The sequence below is a fragment of the Dinoponera quadriceps genome, unplaced genomic scaffold, assembly GCF_001313825.1.
Source record: "Dinoponera quadriceps isolate SergipeBrazil2010 unplaced genomic scaffold, ASM131382v1 scaffold282, whole genome shotgun sequence".
Lineage (NCBI taxonomy): Eukaryota > Metazoa > Arthropoda > Insecta > Hymenoptera > Formicidae > Dinoponera > Dinoponera quadriceps.
This window is the reverse complement of record NW_014554377.1, coordinates 145770-162872: the sequence shown is the minus strand read 5'-3', so window position 1 is coordinate 162872 and position 17103 is coordinate 145770. Positions and strand designations below refer to the sequence as shown.

The 17103-nt window shown below is 36.7% G+C and overlaps 2 protein-coding genes and 1 long non-coding RNA gene across 8 annotated transcripts in view; 1 reads left to right on the top strand and 2 right to left on the bottom strand.

Annotated features, from left to right (window-relative positions):
- The window catches only part of LOC106747520 (sodium leak channel non-selective protein), a 21953-nt gene extending 20634 nt beyond the window's left edge, over positions 1 to 1319 (bottom strand). Inside the window, exons 1-2 of one of the 2 annotated variants that reach the window (XM_014625107.1) lie at positions 1234 to 1319; positions 119 to 252 (exon numbers count right to left, since the gene is read on the bottom strand). In XM_014625107.1, the coding sequence (XP_014480593.1) occupies positions 119 to 223 (105 nt within the window). In that variant the 5' untranslated portion in view covers positions 224 to 252; positions 1234 to 1319. Of the gene's footprint in view, positions 1 to 118; positions 253 to 1233 lie in introns of those variants that run through there. The other variant, XM_014625117.1, reaches the window with a different exon arrangement.
- LOC106747530 (multidrug resistance-associated protein 5-like) lies at positions 992 to 17103 on the bottom strand. 4 transcript variants are annotated; one of them, XM_014625141.1, is made up of 25 exons: positions 16567 to 17103; positions 16115 to 16255; positions 15852 to 16001; positions 14818 to 14976; positions 14592 to 14739; positions 14011 to 14244; positions 13725 to 13898; positions 13501 to 13648; positions 12273 to 12421; positions 11880 to 11990; positions 11116 to 11226; positions 9904 to 10055; positions 9369 to 9824; positions 8342 to 8468; positions 7982 to 8121; positions 7785 to 7903; positions 7275 to 7462; positions 6473 to 6749; positions 6224 to 6377; positions 5646 to 5774; positions 5258 to 5534; positions 4284 to 4449; positions 3343 to 3526; positions 3053 to 3245; positions 992 to 2393 (listed from the first exon to the last, which is right to left on the bottom strand). In XM_014625141.1, exons 2-25 carry the CDS (start codon positions 16189 to 16191, stop codon positions 2136 to 2138), a joined length of 4281 nt encoding a protein of 1426 aa, XP_014480627.1. In that variant the 5' UTR covers positions 16192 to 16255; positions 16567 to 17103; the 3' UTR covers positions 992 to 2135. The 4 variants fall into 4 exon arrangements, with proteins under 4 accessions (XP_014480627.1, XP_014480633.1, XP_014480651.1 ...); XM_014625147.1 differs by having other exon boundaries at positions 17023 to 17079; XM_014625165.1 differs by lacking the exon at positions 11116 to 11226 and having other exon boundaries at positions 16567 to 16658.
- LOC106747549 lies at positions 14791 to 16573 on the top strand. 2 transcript variants are annotated; one of them, XR_001374666.1, is made up of 4 exons: positions 14791 to 14874; positions 15433 to 15651; positions 15813 to 15870; positions 16470 to 16573. It is a non-coding gene; the product is annotated as an uncharacterized LOC106747549 (long non-coding RNA). The 2 variants fall into 2 exon arrangements; XR_001374665.1 differs by lacking the exon at positions 16470 to 16573 and having other exon boundaries at positions 15813 to 15942.

The following is a 17103-nucleotide window of genomic DNA, read 5'->3' as shown; positions in this document are numbered from 1 at the left end:
AGCTTTTTTCAGAAATTTCGTTACATTTTCTTATTTAGAGCAAAAAACTTGCCACATTCGTCCCAGGTCCAGATTTAAAGTTTGCGATTTTCATCCCACGATTCCTACTTCCGCTCACCTTATTCACCCATTCTATGTCAGCGCTCTCATTGAGGGACTCCTCCGGGCCGTAATCGGCCAGAACGGGTTCCCCTTTGAGGCTCTGCTTCCGCCCCAACATCATAATAGGGATTATATTCGCAATCTTGAGGCCTGCAAAAAACAAATATATAAATTGCGCCGAATCATTTAAATATACGCAAGCATATTAGTTTATCTTTTGAAAAATGTGAACAAATCATATAACCATATTTTATTAAAAGTTATGCCAGAAAATAATGGGTCAGCTTAATTTTATAAGTTGTGTGTATGTGTGTTTTTACATATCGCCCACTTAAGCTTTTCACACTACACTGAGAAAAAGAGACTTAAAAATTTATTTGTGAAATATAAGGTTTATTTCATAGAAATAAACGTTTATTTAAATACGACGAAATAAAATTTTATTCCTAGCAAATAAACCAATTAATAAGAAAATTTAGGTATATTTCACAAAAATATATATCCCATCGTCACAGTTAAATTTTTTTGTAACCAATAAATATCGAAGAAAATATCACAAGAAATTTTTACTTTGCAAAATTGCATAATTTTTTCTCAGTACATGCACACTGAAAGAAAGAAATGCTACATTCAAGAAAATATTTGCTAAAGAATATTGGAATAATTATAATTATTTGAATTAGGTAAATAATATTTGAACATAGCGTCTTTTTCTTCCAATGTGTTACATTCAAGTAATATTTATTCGAGCCAAATAAAATAATTACTCCTCGATACTCCTTGGCAAATATTTATTGGAATGTAGCACTTTTTTTCTTTCAGCATATACATATGCATGCATCGTTAGTTTTAAAATATCTCAGGATCTCGAAATAACAACAACATTAAATAAATACGAAAGAGTATATATACAGTTATATACTTTATCATGTACATAAAGAATAGCTCACTTTTCACGCACTATTTATGCGCGTATTCGAAGAAATTGAAACACAATATGTTAAAAATAACGTAACGGCTCATATTAGAAAAAGAAAATAGAACTTAAGGAAAGATCTAATTCGCTCGCATACAGACGTCTTCATGTATCGACAAACTAGAGACATATCGAGAGTATATCGAAGTATTTACCTTTCTGTTAACTGTTTATGGAACGACAAACGCTGCCTTTACGGCAATTTCTATAGACTACATCTCGGAAATATAAAATAACGGTAATGCTCAACGTGCGATAAACATCTCAGAGATAATAACAAGCTGGCGGTGTCGCGACGAACATTTTCCCGACCGTGTCGCCAGCTGTCCAGCAACGCCGACCGAACGCAGGTCCGAGCGTGTGCGGGCATGAGCGGTGTGCGCGCGTCGTCATTTCACGAGAAAATCAATATTTCATTATCTCGAAGCGCGCGCAAATTTCCCGAGAGAAATCGCGAGACTCCGACACGGTTTAATCTCGTCGCGTCTCAGGCACGCTCTCCGCGAGTATTCTCACTCAGTTCAATCAATCATTCTTTAAATCGTTAGGTAGTGAATGTCTCCGCGTCGTCGATAATAATACTTAACAATATCCGCCGCATATATCGACGCGTAACTTTGATCCTCGACACATTAAAAATCTACGATTTACTCGTTATACGAGAATGGATGTTAAATTAATAAATCTAACTTAAATAACTTGAGTAACGGTAATATTATTGCAACGAGCTGATTGCGCTACGAAAGTGAAGGAAATGTGGAAAGATGGATATTAGAAAGACATTTGTGATGTATTATATTCTCTCTTTTTCTCGTATTTTCGTGCAAGCTCGCAAGTTAAAAAAAACATATGAAAAAGTCGTTTATTTGTATTAGTCGCTCTGTACGTTCGTTAATGTTTCATTCTGTAAGACGACGCTTTGCGCTCTTCCTTTTTTCGTTTTTTTCCCCCATTCACTCGTGTAACTCGAGATTAGCGTGTAATTAGTTTTACCGCCCGCCCTACCAATCATACATTGTAATCGCGAGTCAGATCTCTCTTCAACGGAGATTGTCTTTCACGCGGCGTTCTTCTCCGCAGCGGCCACGAGCTTCGAGAATTCGGAGTCCGGCCGAGAAAGTAGAACGGCCGGCGTGTCGAATTCGACGACCCTGCTGTCGCTCATGACGAGAATGCGATCGGACGCAACGACCGTTTGCAGCCGATGAGCGATCGTAAGTACAGTGCAATCGACAAACTCTGTCTGCAAGGTGTTCTGCACCGCCGCTTCGGTCTCGGGATCAACGGCCGCTGTGGCTTCGTCAAGCAGCAATATCTGGAGAACAAAGATATTTCGTCTCGATCATGCGATCTCGAATTCGACGGAACTTTGGAGAGATACCAAGAATTACTCGCGATTACAGGAAGTGTTCGGAAACATATGAACACGGGGGAAAAAGTTAAACTCGTGTCAGATTAGATATTGGGGATTATGAACGATACTGGACATTGACGATTGGATATGTGATCAATCGACGCGAAGCGAGCTGGGATCTCGTTGAGATGAAAGATAAGATCTACGCCAATGCTCTGCAAACTATTCAAGAGCTCAAAATAATATCAAAAGCATTATTCACAAAATCGAGCCGCAATTATGCGAAAACGTGACGCGAGATTTCTTCGAAAAAGTTATCATTTGTAAAAAAAAAAAGTCAAGACGGTCATTTATTAGATATCGTGTCCCACAATGAATCGTACAATTTTTACTTTGTATCGGGATAAAAATATCACCACTTTAAAAAAAAAACTTTGTTTTTCCAATAATTTAAAATGTAATCTTAATTCAAAAACCCCGTATAATCTTCAATCTCCAATATATCTAAGCTGATATAGATTTTACGTTTTATATTTTCCATCAAATACCAACAGTGACATAACATTAATATTATAATTTTTCACTCAACAACTGTTATGTTATTGTTTTTGCTGTGTTACCTTAGCGCTGTGCAGCAAGGCCCTCGACAGACAAAGAAGCTGTCTCTCGCCGACGCTCAAGTTATTCCCGCCGAAGCCAACGGAAGCGTCGAGATTTCCCGGCATGAGGGACACCTTGTCTTTCATTCGTGTCTTCTCGAGAGCGTCCCAAATGTCCGAGTCGGCGTGCTGTTGGAAAGGGTCCAAATTCGATCTGAAAAGCAACAGGCAATAATAACATCTGTGTGAACGATAGAGAGACGGGGAAAACAAAAGTCGAAAGTTAAATGAAATCGGTTCGAACGTTCCACCTTATGGTGCCGCTGAATAAAATTGGATCCTGCGGGATGATTGACAGTTTACTTCTTAATACATCCAATTCCAACTTCGAGATGTCGATACCGTCGATCTTAATGACGCCTTCGCAAATCTCAACCAGCCGGAATAAAGCCACGATCAAAGAGCTTTTGCCGGATCCGGTACGACCCACGATACCTGAAACAATCGTTCGTCTGCGTAAAATAACGCAACAAACGCGTCGTCGTTGGCGAACTATTTATTTCTATTCTATTTTCTAAAGTTGAAAAGATAATAACTAATTAATCAGTTGAAAGTTAAGCTAAAAAGCTCACAATTTTTAACTTAACTCAGTTAATTCTGAATGAGTTGGCCTCAAGCTAGTTATTTTAAAATGCGTTAACTTTAACTCCTTAATATTTTTTACACAAAATAATTCATTAAGATCATTGTGGGTAGTATAGTTGAAGGGCTCAGGAAAAAACCGGGGTTTCCCACGAAGTTACCCGAATCTACTCTGAAATTTCCAGCTTACCGCTTCCCGTATACTCATTTAGCTTGTGCAGATTAATTAATTCCTCATTACCTATTGCGAGTTCTGTAAAATAATACATAGCTTTCTTGTTCAGTCTCACCCGTTCTACCTGCACATCATGAAGATCAAGAAAGATTTCAGACACCCTATATATAACCATTTATTTTTTCAACACATTCCCAATAGTCATCCTGTACGTATACATGGCTTTGCAATTAACTTTTAACTTGAATAAGTTAATTTATATTTAATTTAATTTTTGGTCTAGTTAGATTTTAATTTAATTCTTGTTTAGACAATTTTTTATTTAACCAACTTGCAAGTTAATTTTACAGGGGTCGTTAGCTTTTAATTAAGTTGAAAATAATAATTAACTTATCCAACTCCGTTACTTTTCTATTCTATTTTTCTACTTGTTACCTATTTTCTCTCCAGCTTTAACGCTGAAGGATACATCAATCAGCACGAGCGGCAGTTCTTCTCTGTATCTCATTTGAACCGATTTGAATTGTATTTTTCCGCACGAAGGCCAATTGTCCGCCGGTTTAACGTCGACCGTCTTGCTCGCGCCTTCTCTCTGTAAAGTCTGTACAGAAATAAAACACAAATAACAAAGATCAAGATAAAGATACTCGATCGATAAATTACTCGATATTACTCTTGCAAAATAAGTAATTATTCTGTTGCACCATAACGCGCGGCCACATGGCAGCAAAAAAGACAAAAAATCTCTTATCTATATATTGGAAAATTCTCCCGCACGCGGCTTATTCGCCAGATTTAGCCCCGTCGAATTATCACTTGTTTTGATCGTTTCAACATTATTTGGCGGATACGCATTTTAAAACAGTTGACGAGGTCTAAAAAACATTGATGACTCTATCGAGTCAAAACCGTCAAGTTTTTTCCGCGAGGGTATTCGTCAGCTACCCGATAGATGGAGTAAAGTCATGGAAAATAATAAAAATTATGTCGAACATTAACCCGTTGCGTTCTTATGTCGAGCGTCACTCGACACAGCGTTTCGTTCCAGCAAGTCCTATGTCGAGCGACACTCGACACCGCGTTTCGTTCCAACGCGTCCTATGACGCAACAGAGTCAACGTTGACAGAGTCTTCATCGTACGCTAAAAGAGATAAGATAAGAGCTGCAGTGTAGCATCATAAATGTTTTCCAAAGTAAACGGTACCAAGCGGATGAGCGATTGGCGAAATCTGTGCGGACCAGCTGGGACGAAATTGCGAATACAGCGCGGACCGCAACGGGTTAAACTTGTACTTGACTTTTTGTCAATAAATTTTGAATTTCACAAAAAAGGTACCGGATTAATTTGTACACCTAATATCCCAGAGTTAAAAACATAACGAATGTTACACGGAAACAAGTGACTCACCTTGAGGTAGTAACTGATTCTTTCCACGCTTATAAAACGTACTTCCGTCTCGGACATCAGTCTGACGGTGTACTGGAAAACGCCGGTCATCTGAGTCGAGTACGCCATTGCTAGACCGGCGAAAGCCGGCGACAGTTCATTCTTGAGGAAGATCACGAGTAACGCAGTTACGAAAGATGAAGCAATCACTAAGCTGTCCAGTCTTACCGCGGACCATCTCATCGCGGCTTGGCACAGAAACTGGCACAGATTGTTCATGTTGTACAGATCCTCGAATCTGTCGATCATGAAGAAGCGATGATCATTCAACCTCGTCGCACTTTCTCACCGTTATATCTCGTTGCTAACTCACGACTATTGAAAAATTAGGAAGGTATCAATGAATTACTTGTATATGAAATTCTTCTCCTTTTGAAACGCGTGGATCGTGCTCAGACCTTGGATCGTCGTGGTGACGAAACTCAAAACGGGAGACCGTGAGACGTTCTCCATTCTCTTCAGGTCCCTCATGCCTATCCTGCGGAGACGCGAAAAATAAAATTGAGAAACGGTCGCCACTATTAGGGGCATATAAATAATGTCGTTTTTTTTTTCAGATTGAATAAATATCCACTATGAAGTTTTGAATCCCACAATGAAACCATAACTACTGAATATTATTGTATCTCTTTTACACAACTCGATAGACCGAGCATCGCTTTGCTTCAAAAATGTCTAAGGCTGATTAATCGAAAGGGTGTTGTTCTCCAGCATAACGTAAGAATCATCTCGCCAACTCATAGCACCAGAATCACCCAAGAAAAAATCAAGGAGTTTGGACGGGGAATTATATTGTAGATTAATATGTACTAAATGTTAAATAAAATAAAATTTTGTATAAGTATCAAAAAGCGACATTATTTATGGGTACCCCTAATACTATCTTACGGAAGAATTATGTGGTGTATAAATCGATCTTTCACCTACCTGAATAATTTACTAACGAAGAAGAACAATCCACCGAATAGAAGTAATGGTAAGGAAAACCAGGGCAATACGCCACAGATGAAAAATATGGCAAAGCTACAAGTGAAAATGTTCTGCACCATGTTCTCTATCGATATAGGTAAGTAATTGTCAACTGTAAGGAAAGTATGGTCAAAATTAGACGATATATATGTAGGTTTGATTCGCATGTTTCTCTACATACGCGCAGGCATCCCCGAGAGCACTCACTTTCGTCCACGTCTCGACTGAACACATTTTGGATTCTACCGCTAGGAGTAGTCTCGAAGAACTTCACCGGGGAACCGATCAGCTTGCGGAGAAACGTATTGTGCAATGTGGTCGAGGCTCTTATCGTTGCAAACATAATCACGAAGCCGCGAATTAAACTCGTCAATAATATGCCACCGATGCACGCGGTATAGATATTTTTGTAATACGAGAAGTCCGGGTTGGCGTTTATGTTCCCCGAATACACAGTCTCGTTGCTTCCAGGCAAGGTCACGTTCTGAAAATCGTTGTGCGAATTGAAAACACGAATTGAAAATTACATGAGCAAACATTGTAACCGAAACATTGTAAGCGTATTTAATAAAGTAAAACGACAATAATAATGACAATTAATATAAATAATAGCAGTAGTGATAATAGGAAATGCGTATGTATAATATACAGGGTATCCAACATCAATATATATACTTAGTGAGGTCGTAGAAGGGATTGAGGTGAACAAAAAGTCCTGTACCATTTTACAAACAACAGGCAAAATTTCGAGTTATTAATTATTTAAAATGGCCACGTATAGAGGCTTTTTTAATTAATAACTTAAAAATTTGCATGTAATTTGCAAAACGATACAGGACTTTTTTGTTCAGAACTTTCTAATCACAAGTATATGACAGCTGTTGTAACTAGCGACAGGTTCAAGATTCAATATACTGATATTCGCTCATGAAATTTGTTCATGCTGATCTGAGACATCTGGTATATGTACCTTTTCAAGCGTCAAAATGCAATATATATATTTACTCACACCGCCGCCAGCTTTGATCCACACAGCGAGCCACCAGGTGCTGAACGCTGAACTACCCACGTTCAAGAAAAACGTCAGGAATACGAGAATTGCGACGAGATAACCACCTGTGGCTTGTATGTACATGTGATAAGTGTACGACTTAACGGCACCCGTTTCAGTTTTCTCTTCTACTGTTAAAGTCTTGCCTAAATTACAGAATAGAAAAAAATAAAAATTAGAGAATAAAAAGAAAATTATTTTATTATTTATCATAATAAAATAATATTATGTTGATATTGTATTTATTATTATATTGATTATATTATAATATAATCAATTTAACAATAAATACAAATAAAATAATTCTAATATATATCATTTTATTACAATAATAAAATAATTTTCTTATTACATATACGATAATTATATATATTATTGTATTAAATATTTTATTTGCACACGCATGATGTTTAGATTTCAAGAAATTCGAAGTCCAAATTATATACAATCACCCTTCAACACGCTCACCCTTGTATAACTTTTCTTTCGTATAATTTTCCTTGCTCTCGAGTTCCGCCACAGTGTTCTGAGAATCTAAATTGTCATCACTGAGGATACTTTGCTGCACCGTCCCCGTGGGTTCTCCGCTATGAATAAACATATGTTATACTAAATTACCGCCTATTATAAATCGGATGTGTAATACGTGTCAAGTATATGCTAACATATTATCTTCCACTGCGATGATGCCGCTTCTCACCATCGATGCGTACTCTCTGTCAAGCCGCATAAGTTCCTCGTGTGTCCCGTGCTCCACAATCTTGCCTTCGCTCATCATGTAGATTTCGTCGCAACGTTTCAGGAACTACAACAACAAATATTGCATATACCAAACTTTAGGATATCTGCAAGTGCAATTGATTTGTCTTCAACTATTCCACAGTGTGGTTTGCTTCGTAAGAGATGATAATTTACCCAAAAGATGTAAAGCAGACGTAAAGATAATCCTCAAAACTGAGACCGCAAAGTATAAATAAGCGATGTTCGAAACAAGAAGCATATTTCGGAATAAATTAGGCACGCACTTGGATGTTGTATGTCACAAAGAGGACGGATTTGTTCCCAAGGGCCTCGACAATTAGTTTCTCGAATATATATGAACCCACGTAAGCGTCGACCGCGCTCAAAGGATCGTCGAGGAAGTAGATGTCCCTGAAACGAAAAATATGGTTGTAACAGCTATCGTGTTTTAACAATCGTTACACATTTCTGTGTCCAGAGTTGGGTAAGTAAATTATTATTTTCAACTAAATTGAGTCGAAAGTTAGTGGCTTATGAAATTAATCGGTTAAGTTAAAAGTTAACCTAAACCAAAACTAAATTAAATTAAACTTAATTAAAAGTTAAATTAATATAAAATTAATTTATTAAAGTTAAAAGTTAATTGTGCAAAACCATGTGCACATATATATATATACCTTTTCGCATAATTAACTTTCAATCGTAGATTAAATTTATGTTAAATAAAGAAAAGATAGTTTATTTTAAAGAAATACTGACTATCTTGTGCTCAGGATTTCATATAATAAATCCTGGTCTACAATAGATGCTTTAAGCTCTAAGATTCAAGAAATTGATCAATCACAGTCGAATGTCGAGGAGAATTGAGGAGAATAATCGACTGTGATTGGCCAATTTCTTAAGGCTTAGAGCTTAAATTTTCATTGTAGACCTTGCTTTAGAGCACTAACGCTCAAAGAGAGAGAAAAATCCTGCTGGCATTATTTCTGATTTTTCATACTTTATATTGTAAGGTAGCCAGGGCAAGATAACTTTTTAATGTTGATAAATTATTTTAATTTGTTTTAAAAAAGTTAACAAGTTAAAGTTAATGTATTTTAAGTTGACTAATTCAAATTAAAAGCAAACTCGTTTGAAACTGAGTTAAATAAAATATTATTAATTCTTTAACTTGACTTTTAACTGAGCAACCATTATCTACCCAATTATTACCCAATGATTACCAAATTATAATTCAACCCTGCTTCTGTCACACTGTAATCGGTACATTGGCAACGCGATTATGGAACGATAATAAAGGGGCGTTCGCACCGATTAGCATAGTACGCTCGCGCGAGCGCGACTCTCTGCCTCTGTCCCCCGGACAGGTTGATTCCCCTCTCACCGATCTCGGTCTCGTCACCGCCCGGGAGTATGTTTAGGTCATCCTTCAGGTTGCATATCGTGATCGTGTGGTAGTAACGCTTGGCGTCGAATTCCTCGCCGAACAGGACGTTCTCCTTGAAAGTGCCGTTCATAATCCATGCCTGCTGACTGACATAGGCGCAGGAACCTTCCCTCAAAATGTGGCCCTTCGTCATTCTCAGCTGGCCTAAGGCGGCCAGCAGGAGGCTGGACTTGCCGCTGCCTACGTGGCCGCAGATACCGACTAGCTTTCCCTTTGGCGCCCCGAAATGAATGTCGTTGAGAACCTCGAAATATTTGGCTTCCTGCGCCGACTGATTCAGGCTCTCCAACTCCTGTGGGTTGTTCGGGGGCGGCATCTTCCTGCGAACATTCAGCGAGAATTCAACTCAACCCGCACAGAGAAGATAGCGATGAGACTCATAGTTGTGAATCTGCTTACTTCTTCTTACCACCGTGGCCGATCGACGCGTTCGTCGTCATTTGAAGCTTCACGCTATCGCAGACGAAGCTGCCATTCGCGATGGCCACTGCTTGCGACCGCACGATCGGCTTCGACGCCTGGCAATTGCCCTCTTCCAGCAGCAGCACGCTCTGTACAAACATCCCTTTATTAGTCGAACTTATATGTTCGGTGAAGCTCCGGGAAGGACGAAGACAGCACAAAACTGAAAACCGAGACATAAGATGTTTTATGTCGCGGTTTTAGATTTTGTGCTGTCTGGAAAGCGATCGAGCAGAGTTAGAAGAGCATTGATATGTGAGAGATAATAGATAGAAGATAATAGAAATTTAATAGAGAAAGAAACGAGAGAAATACGATTCTTATGTACAAATAGAAAGAGAAATATAAAATATTCCAGCCACTCTAATATGTGCATGAATTAATTTCTAAGACTACAAGCGCAAAAGTTACAGCGTCCAGTCGTGCCGTTTTATAAGCTTGCGAATCTATATTAATATGTCGCACAAAATCGTCACAAGTACAATCGATGATACAAATACAAGCAAAGCGAGACGTATATATATATTGGGTCGATGCAAAAGTCTGTTCCGTTTTTCATTCATTAGTCCTTTGGTTGGAAGTCGCAGAATCTCCACGATCACGAGATTACGTATTGATTGAATGTATATAAATAAATATTATTTATATAATAATATATATAACTTTTTACTTAACTTTCAGTTTCAAATGAGTTTGCTCTTAACTTAAATCAGTCAACTTAAAATGCATTAACTTTAACTTGTTTACTTCTTTTATATAAATTAAAATAATTTATCAATATTAAAAAATTATTTTACCCTGGCTATCTTATAATGTAAAGTAAGAAAAGTCAGAAATAATGTCAGCAGAATTTATGTACATTTTATAATAAATAATAAATATTATGTACATTTTGATTGGGACACAAAACGAACTTTTGACGCATTAACCGAGATTATATACCGAGATATTAACGATAATTAAATAATGCTATTTTATAACGTGAACACCAAACACATTCGTCGCTAATATCGAGGCCAACAATTGTTATTCGGATGATAAAGATGATGAAGAAGAGAAAGAGAGAAACGTTATGATGCGACACATATATGTACACGACGTGAAAGACGAGCAACACATTCCTACTAAATATAGACGAAGAATAAACACCTTTATTCTGCCAAAAGTTATCTTTGCTGCTGTAATATTAACTAAGGCCACTTGCAAAAACATGAAAGAGGTACGAATTTGAGCATTGAGCACCGATACGAAGGGAAAGACCTGAAAAGTAACGCAGTGCGGCATTAAAACCACCTGTTAGGTACAAACTGTTAGGTACAAATTGTGAATTGTACTAATAGTACACGTAAGCGTACAGGAACGTCCCAATTCGACATTATTTACAACTCATGTGTGTCCAGTGCCACCAGAGGGATCGCGAACGGCAGCTGTTCGATCGTAACAAAGTACTCTTTCTATATACAAGACATGCAATTTTGTTTTTTGCCCATTGTGTCAATAATCTCCTGTAGTACCTCGAAAGCTCGTGTTTCTTTACATTAAAACATTTACATCTCGCGTACGTATTATTGTGAAAACAGCACCCAGTGTTGTGTACCTTTCTTCGTGCTATCTGTGTCTATCTCGCTCTACAAAGCTTACTTATTGTAAAACATTCCGTTCAAATGTTTTACAATATAAATAGCAATTGAATACGTTTAATCAATTGTCGACAGGTAGAATTTCTAAGAAGAGAGCTCGGACATACTGGTTAATCATATTTTCTCTTGATGCCGATTTTTATAAAAGAACGTCAAGAAGAATTCACAAGAGACTGACTTAGCCAAATACGAATGCTGGTTTCCTGATAATAGGCACGGGTAACCGGCGCATTAAGCTCTATACATTAAATTAATCGAACAATACTAGGAGACCTTAAATCTTCTAAGAGATAGAAGAGCGGTGATAAAATATCGCATGGTATCCCTAAGTGACGTGAGCGCCAGCCTAAGCAAATTCCCAAATAATGTGGTCATTGGGAAAGCCTGTAACGTATAATCCATTAAGTTTAATACCATTCGCAAGAATCCAACGGGATACATTTAATTTAATTAACGTAACTAAAGCTACAAATGTCAATGAATAAAATTGAACGAATACCGATTTTTTATTCTCGCGTCTCGGTATCTAACATCTTAAAAACTGCTTACCTATTGAACGTTTAGCCAAATTCTCCTGATATACATAAAATCAAGATATTTATAAAAAAAACGTTAAACATGTTGAACATCGGCGATTATACCGGAAGGATGGATGAGATTCTGTACCTGTGCAGCGGTTAATCCATTGCCCGAGGCAACGTATGCTAAAAATGTGATGATCGCGGATATCACAGGTATAGCGGGCGTTAGAGAAATGCTAAGACTTTGAAAATACGCAATCTTGTGAAGCCAACGTTCTTCCTTCTTGCGTATAGCTGCAAAGAGAGACGCTGTCAGAGACATAAAACATTTACTCAAATTCGAGCTTGCGTGTTTCCTTAATTCTTTCCTTAACCCTTTCAGTCACATATATGGGCACCTCTTTTATCTTCTTTTTTTAATCATATCATGCAGCAACAATATTATTGAACTTTTATTTTCGACTACCTATAAATTCAATATTGACTCCTCATTGGTTATTTTCTTCAATATTGTCAATATTTTTGTTGTTACAAACAAATACTCAAAAATATTTTTTACATATTTGTATTTAAATATTTGTATATAAACTATTCTAAATAAACGCATAATTTTTTTTTAAATAATGCAGATGTTCTAAGGAACAAAATATGCATTTTTGCAGGTTTTTTCCGAAATTCAATTTTCAACCGTTTGCGATACAAAGTGGAAAACGATTTTTATAAATAAATATTTTTTGAATAAATGCAATTTTGTGATAACTTGAAAGGTTAATGCGTTGTGCATTACAAAAGTTTTTGGGGCTGCTATATATATAATTCAAATTTTCTGTTAAAATTTTGTATTCAAAAGAGTAAATTCAATACGATAAATCCTAATAATTGAAATATGAATTTTCATCTATATTATTTTCGTAATCGGTGCGCTTAAAAACTTCTATATTCCAAATTTGGAGGCATTGATACAAATAGCCATATTGGATCCGCCATTTTGATTATTTTAATTGTGACATTATTTTTGCAATTTATACCTTTTGAAATTCTTTATATCCTAAATTTAAAGACGTTCAAGCAAATATACACATTTTTTGAAAATTCCATCGTCATATTCAAAATGGATCCATCATTTTGAATTTTACAAATCTGACAGCGGATTTGAAATTAGCGACTCCACAAACCTATAATAGCACGCATGATGTAAAGATTTGTATGCTTTTTCGACTAAAAGGGTTAATCAAGAATATATCAAAATCGTGACAGAGTTGAGAAAGATGCACATAATATTGGCAGAGTTTCTCATTATAACCGATGCATCTGTCATATTGAATTAAAATCAGAAAATTAAATCATTTTATCTCACTGCAAATTATTCTCACCGAGAAGTTTTTGGCTAAAATATTTCTCCCACGCGTACATCTTGATCAATTTTATGCATTCCAGGATCTCACTCATAAGGCGTATCCGAGAATCCGTGATGACTATCGACTTCTCACGGAAGTAACCGGTCGCGCGTGAAATCAAAAACTGTAAACACGAATATCGCATTAATATCGCTGAAATATGCGTGTTGTATGTGTTGCAAAGGCGAACAATCGCTCACCTGACATGGATAAAAGGAGAGGAAGGCTATCATTCCCAACAGAGAAATAGGATTGAACAACCAGAGTACATAAATTATACCACAGCTTATGACTATTGGTCCAGAGATGATCATCGGTCCGTAAATGATCACGTCAAACAGCCTTTGACTGTCATTGCAAAATAAGTTGATCACCTGAAAAAAAGTTACGGAGTTAGCTTGCACATCGAGAGAGAGAGAGAGAGAGAGAAAGCAACCTGTAAAAAAAGTGTTCAAATCTTCCAAAAACAAATTGGATCTTACTCACTTCTCCTGTACTTTTACTACCGAGACTATTTAATTTGATAATCTTCTTGTACAACAAAGTCGTACAAGCTGACTTCAGTCGTAATCCGGTCTTGTAGTTCATGTTCCACGTCCAAGTAAAAAAAAATGCGCGCAGGGAATCACATAGTGCTAGCAGTACAACCCACTTAATGCCATCCCAAAAGTTTTCTTCTGGAGATTCCATATATTCCAGGATCTTTCTCATTAATATCGTCTATGTAAAAAAAAATTACATGTAAGTAATAATGTAAATATAATTATCTATATATTAATTGTACAATAAAATATATATATATATATATATATATATATATATAGTGTCAATTAATCCGGAATTAATACAGTATACAAGAAATCAATATTTTGATTAAAATTATTGCGTAATAAATAAATATCTCTTAAAACAAGTTTCATGTTACAAAAATGTTATGCTGTTACAATGGCAGCATAAAGCATGCTTTAAATGTTTATATAGTATATTCAGCATTTCTACCTGGGTTATGTATAATAATGTAAATACATCTGATATACAATATACTGCAAATGAAAGGGTAATCTTACAGGACTTATGAATCCAAAAATAAGGGAACAGGTGAGTAAAATGCACGATATATAAACTCTCGTGCGCACAAATCTCCACGCCACCATGCTGAACGAGGCTGCGCTGGGACCATTTTTACTTAGCTCCTGTTGCCACAGTACTTCTAACCTGAAAGAATTATTTTTTTTCATACTTTGTGTTGTCGTGTTCAGAAGGATGCGATAACGCACGTTGGATCATTTTTACCTAAGCGTATTGTACTCGCAAGAATCGAACGTCGAGATACTCGGCAAGTCTTTAATCGTAAGCCCTTTCTTGTAAGCTTTCCACAAGTAGCGTGTCATCCAAGTTATATACACATAAGAAAATAACCCAGCTTTATCCATTGGTGCATCTTCTTTCTGTCTGTAAAGAGGATTATACTTTTTATTACCGGGATTATACACAGGACTCTATTATATATAGAATGTTTCATTATTTATGGAACCTTAAATAGTGAGTTCAACGTCAGCAGATAATCACAAATGCTTGTATAAATGTATGACCTATACGAATTTGTGGATTTGAATCATAGTCACGTTTGTGATGCAACACACGTACAATTTGTACCATAAATCAAGTATATAGATGACTTATTATTTTTGAAATTAGACTAATAATAAATCCTAATGCTTAAAAATGTTTACACGTTTTATATTTCATGTTATAATTTTACCATGACTGATCCATAAATATTTTTTATAATATCATACCCACAGATAACCAAACCTGTGCAAACAAATTTTGAGCAGTCTGTTATAAATTTTTTATGATAGAAAGGCAACAAATTTAACACAAATCCAACAGAATCTATTCTATCAGATTATGTATTGCCCGAGTACTGCCAGAAATGCGACAGAAATCAAATAAAGCTGTAGCGATTTGACAGCAAATAGACTGCAGAAATCGAGCAGACCTTATAGCACACAGTTTAGCAGCAGGATCTGCACAACTTCTGCTGCCAATCTGCTTGCACACTCTGTCGCCAGAACACGAGTTGATTTAGAACACAATAGACCAGAGATTTGGCAGCTTCGTTTGGTAGGTAATTGCTGCCTGGTTGTTAACAAAGCAAATGGTTAGCTAAATATACATGTTTATGAATCACTCCAATTTGTTAGTATACTCACTAGAAGTGGTTCACTCATAACAAAACATCCTGTGTTGAATTACCGCTCTAAATAATTATTTTAAACTTCTAGGTGCACATGTAATTGAAGTATTCGGTTCACGATACATACTGGGACTGGAATCGCACTGGTATTAAATTATTCAGAGCATTATTGTACTTCTTCATTCCAGACCTTGGAATATATTCTCTAGCTTGTCTTGCTGTGCTACAACCAGCTCTTGGTAGTAGAGATTGTCCTTGCCTCTCAGGTTCTAAAGATCTAATGGAAAAATGGAATTATCATATTTTTTGGATTAGTTTAGACCTCTGAATTGGTCCAGCTATTCTTGTTTCCTCTTAAAAAAAACACAAGAGATAACTAATTTCTCATACTTCTCCCTGTGATTCTGCTGCACATTATTTTTAGTCAATTTATCGATACTATCTTGTCCTCCTGCAGTTTGATCCATCTTTATAAGACAATGTTCTCCAATATGTTCACTTTAATAGAAATATCGATGATCCTAGAAGAATCTGAAAATAACATTTACATAATAATTTAGATTGAGAAGTACAGAGGCAAATGTCCTAGCACTGTAACATTTCGGCTCATCGATGAAATAAAATCACAGGAGAATAACTGCATAAAGTAGAAGCTAAGAGATTTTTATCTATAGAGACGTTAAAGAACAGGCATTCTTTTATTAGAGTTATTAGATCTGCGATATAATAAAATTTCATTCTTCAGGGATTTCTCGCAGTTTTTCGAAGAACTCGATCGCATAAGTGAAAGAAACAACCGCTATATTGTCTATTTTCATCGGATCGTGGATCTTTATACTCACCTTGCCGGCAATCAACAGGTTATTTATCACGGGACGTGAATTAGTCGTCAGTTACATCGGTGAACTGATAAGAGAAACGGAGTGTAATCTTGAGACATCGTTAATGAGACGCGAGAGATACGTGTGAGCGTGTAGTATTTTTCAAATTTCCGCCTTTCGCGCGCCACTGGAGGGGGAATATACGACATGTCTATGCATGTAGCACACTTTTTCTGCCTGCCCGCTGATAAGCACTGATAAACATAACCACCGACAAACAGTTCGATACCTGTTGATAGTAGCATGTCATATTTAACAATGGCGTTATTGAAGCGTCAGCGACGATAACGAGAACTCAAATTGCGGTGCAGTAGCCAATGAAAATGCGATCCTTATGGCGTTTTCGCGATGTACACGCACACCAAACACATGACACACAATTTTTCGATGTGATCAGTGTTCGAAAATCGAACTTACCAAAACTTAGAGGAGCTCCTATTGTTTGATAACGTGAAATCGCATTGTCAATGCGCGAATGTCGACGAAGGGAAGATTCAC